This window comes from Cotesia glomerata, linkage group LG3 (genome assembly GCF_020080835.1).
Source record: "Cotesia glomerata isolate CgM1 linkage group LG3, MPM_Cglom_v2.3, whole genome shotgun sequence".
In the NCBI taxonomy this organism is placed as follows: Eukaryota; Metazoa; Arthropoda; class Insecta; order Hymenoptera; family Braconidae; genus Cotesia; species Cotesia glomerata.
In genome coordinates, this window is record NC_058160.1 from 11,521,631 (window position 1) to 11,526,214 (window position 4,584).

The following is a 4,584-nucleotide window of genomic DNA, read 5'->3' on the forward strand; positions in this document are numbered from 1 at the left end:
GAAAATCCAATAAAAATTTTGTTTTTTGGTGTGTTTTTGTCGCTGCAATTCCTAAGGTATTCCAGTGGATACATTATTTGATTACGTTCGTAACTGCTCATAAAATAACATAGACCAAAATTTCGTGTTATTGGTGTTGGCAGATAAATTATTTATTTCCAGTTTATATGGAATTACTTAAAAATTCTGATATTTTCAGAGTGGCTATTACATGTAGAATACATAATTTTTTCCGATTGAGGAATTGTCATTAAAAATCATTAAAAAAATTTTCTGTTTCGCATTCGGAAATCCACATAGGTTTTTATGTCCATATAGACTTACGAAAAGAACAGATACAAACCTAAGTGTAAGGTGCAGATAAGATCCATACAAATACAAATAACATTATAATCCGATTAATTCCAATAAAGAAACTCCGCTATGATGGACTTACATATAGATTCCAATAGATTCCAAATCTCAATCTATCTGGAAATTTTTTACTCCAGATAGATTACATATAAGCCATTACAGATTCTATTGTTCTGTATAGGACTGTATTGGATGTTTTCAACAGGGACGTTTGAGTTTAATGTTAAAAATTCCACGGAGTTCGTGGAATTTGCAAACGAGGTTCAATTACCACCTGGCTTTGTGCTTATTTCTTTAGACGTGGTGTCACTTTTCACTAATATTCAAAAAAACCTGGTCATTGAATTGGTAGAAGAGAACTGGACTGAGATTTCTGGCGTTTTAAAGTGTGAGAAGAGGTTCTTATTGGATTTGATTGAATGCAGTTTTGACATGAGTTTCTTTGTCTTTAAGAAAAAAGTCTATTTGCAAGTTGATGGTACGAGTATGGGATGTCCATCTAGCTCAGCATTAGCCAACTTAGTAATGTTTTACATCTTAAAACGGGTTTTGAATAAATTACCGTTCCTGGTTCCTTTTTTGAAACTGTACGTGGATGATACTTTATTGGCGGTACCGGAAACTGAAGTAGACAGAGTGTTGAGTTTTTTCAATAGAGAACAACAGAAGATACAGTTCACAATGGAGCGTGAGGTGGAAGGGAAGATAGCGTTCTTGGACGTGTTGGTATTGAGGTCTGATGATGGTTGTTTGAGGACGAGTTGGTTCTCAGACTACTAATTCTGGAAGATTATTAAATTTTCTGTCAAACTATCCTACGTCGCAGAAAATCTCAGTGGCAATGGGACTAATAAATAGAGCGGTGAATAAGTCATCCAGAATTTCGACAGATCAAACGTCGAAAAGGCTAAAAATATCTTAAATAACAACAACTATCCACCTTCATTCGTGAAGGTCTGTCTGGAAAGATTTAACAGGAGACAGAGAAGCAGCATTGGACAAGCAGGAAAGGATTCATCAAGAGGGTTCTATTACTTCCGTTTTCCATTCATCAGAGGTCTGTCTATTAATATTAGCAAGTGTTTCTATGGAACTGAGTGGAGGCCTGCATATTATAACCTCAGAGTTATTGGTTCTCTGTGTACAAAGTTAAAAGATCGAGTGGATGTATTGCAACGCTCAGAATTGGTTAACAGGGTTCCTTGTGGTTGTCTGAAAACTTACGTTGGGCAGACAAAACAACGGCTGGGGAAAAGACTAAAACAACATGAATATGACTGCAGAACAGTAAACATCTTGAAGAATAATAATACAGCTTTAGCTCAGCATCATTTTGACACAGGTCACATTTTTGAATTTGGGAAGATCAAGATCTTGGATATGGAGTGTTGTGGCAAAAAACGGAACTTGAGTGAGATGATTTTCATCCATTTGAACGATACGGTAAATTTAAAGACAGACACGGAAAACCTAAGTAATCATTATAATTTTCTGATGGATTTGTACAAGCGGATGAATAACGGGTTAGGCCTGTAGGATCAACTTTCATTGGACAGTAGAATGTTCCATCTGGATATACGGATCTTTAGATTTTATCTAATAATTTATAATGTTTGACATTTGTGCAATAGATTTTATTGTAATTTTAGTTTTTGAATATTTTCTAGTTTTGGAGAGTTAATATTTGACTTATTGTCTGCTGTGTCTGCACACGGTAGTCGGTAAATTAGTTGGAGTAGTTGAGTAGTTTGCATACCGCTAGAGGTCGTTAAGTTTGTAGGTCAGGTCATGTGTTTTTGGAGACAATATGGCTGATTGTTGAGATTCGACTGATAGGTGGCTGTGTTTTTGACTAAAAAAGTTTTTATAAAAAATAAAACGTTTTGATAATATCTTAAAAATATTTTAAAGCAGTAAATATTTTTGTAAAAATTGAGATAACTCGTGTATTGACTAGAATTTGTAGACTACGATGGAAACGACAGAGCAGCATTTATTGTTTGTTGACGAAGTTAATACATAAATCTTTTATGGTATGTGATATTGAGTTTGTTAAGAGATTTTGAGGTGTTGTTCTGTAATAAATAATTAATTGTATAAATTTTGTATGTTTCCACAGACGCCTGAAGAAGGAGTAATCAACTCCGACACGTTGCGTAAAATAAAAATCTAGTATTAACTTATTTCATGATCCTTGGTCTTCGGATTACAATACATTAATTTAATTCAATGTCAGGATCGGAATAATCTCTTATAAAATAATTATTATTATTAAAATGAAATCTACTTCCATTTCGGCTGCCAAATGGTCTTTTTTTGAGTTTTATGATGAATCTTTAAGTTTAAATTGATAGAGCGATAAGTTTCGGAATAATTCCGAAAAAACACTTTTTCGGTTTTGTTTCGTCAACGATATCTCACGAACGAATCAACCGATTTTGACCAGACTGGCGGCGATCGACGTGGTTTTTTTATGTTAAGAGCTAATTAGTTTTTGAAATTGATCGGTAGAGCCTTTTAAAAGTTATTCTAAAAAAACCACTTTTAAAAAAATTTTTAACTTCTCGCTAAGAAAATTGAAAATTTTCAAAAATCGGGAAGTTATTGGTTTTACCCCGGTTTTCGAAAATCAAGTTCTCATCAGATCTTGACGTTTTCAGGTCTCAGGAAGCTTCCCTGATTGTTTTCACGAAGATGTCTGTATGTATGTATGTGTGTGTATGTATGTATGTGACCCTCTTATAACTTTTGAACGGCTTTACCGATTTAATCGCGGTTGGTGCCATTCAAAAGGGCTTGACCAAACTTAGCTTTAAATACCATTGAGACCGATTCGAATCAGTCGATTTGGAGAAATCTCAAAAAAACTACAAAAAAAAATTTTTTGAAATGTGGTTTTTTTGGAATTATTTTTAAATGGCTATACCGATCAATTCCAAAAACTAATCAGCTCTTAAAATCAAAAAACCACGTCGATCGCCGCCAGTCTGGTCAAAATCGTGAGTTATCGTTGACGAAAAAAAACCAAAAAAAGTGTTTTTTCGGAATTACTCTGAAATTGTTGGTTCTATCAATTTAAACTTAAAGATTCTTCATGAAGCTTAAAAAATTGCGTCGAATGCTACCAACCGCGTGAAAATCGGTTCATTCATTTAAAAGTTATTGCGATTTGAAAATTCAAAAAATAGTGTTTTATCAAACTTCTATCAAACTTTTGAGCTCGAAGAGCTCAAAAGCATACAAAAGCTATTTTTTCGAGCTCGAAGAGCACAAAATAACACACAAATTGTATTTATGAGCTCGAAGAGCTCAAAAACGTCATAAGTGCAATTTCAAGCGTTTAGGTATAGAATTGGCGGGAAATTGCAGGGATGGCCTTCAGGGTCAACCGTTTTCCTAATTTTTTTCTAATATTTTATCTGAGGTACAATTTTTCATTACTTACATTACTTTTACGTCATAATGACATCATTATCATGATATAGACATCACAGGTACTCCAAAATTTCTCGTTCGATCGATTTATACTCAAAGATTCTTTATGAGGCTTCAAAAACTGCGTCGAATGCTGCCAATAGCGTGAAAATCGGTTCATTCATTCAAAAGTTATTGCGGTTTGGAAATTAAAAAAATTGTGTTTTATTAAACTGCTATTAGAGTTTTGAGCTCAGAGAGCTCATAATGACGCAAAATAGATATTTATGTCATAAGACCGTGAAGTGGCGGTTTCCTGACAGCGACGATATTTCGATATGAGCTTAAGGTTTGTGGCGGGAAGGTTCGAAACGGGCGTAATTTTAACGTAAGAGGCGTAGCCGAGGACGGAAATTTACAACCGTTTTCGAACATTCGCGTCACAAACATTAAAGCGAATATCGGAAAAAAGTCGTTGTCAAAATCGCCACTAAACGGCTGAATGACATACAATATTTTTTGTTATTATCGCTCCATAAGTTTAACTTTTGAGGGATAGAAGGCAAATAATGACATTAATATTTTATGAAGTTTCACAAAGGCAAAAAAAATAATTTAATATTAATTATATTTTTATTAATCTTAAAATCTTGCTCCCGTCCAGAAAATGTAAATAACTTTTTATTAGTGTTTAATTATGGCGTTGTTGTTATTTTTATAACATTAGGTCCGCTTCGTAATAAACTGCTAGCAGAGAAATAATCAGCGCCACTCAATAGTAACTAAGTTTAACATTGGCTAAAAATTATCGGTCGG

The 4,584-nt window shown here is 33.9% G+C and overlaps 1 protein-coding gene across 1 annotated transcript; it reads left to right on the forward strand.

The window, feature by feature from the left end:
• The first annotated feature begins 546 nt into the window (after positions 1 to 546).
• On the forward strand, positions 547 to 1,890 carry LOC123260626. Its single transcript, XM_044721841.1, has 2 exons — positions 547 to 1,080; positions 1,234 to 1,890. Exons 1-2 carry the CDS (start codon positions 547 to 549, stop codon positions 1,888 to 1,890), a joined length of 1,191 nt encoding a protein of 396 aa, XP_044577776.1.
• Positions 1,891 to 4,584: the final 2,694 nt, after the last annotated feature.

Excerpts from the sequence above, each read along its gene's own strand:
- LOC123260626 (XM_044721841.1), top strand. The coding sequence starts at position 547 with ATGTTTTCAACAGGGACGTTTGAGTTTAATGTTAAAAATTCCACGGAG. Across the intron at positions 1,081-1,233 it reads TAGCGTTCTTGGACGTGTTG|AATTTCGACAGATCAAACGT; the intron begins GTATTGAGGTCT and ends TAAGTCATCCAG.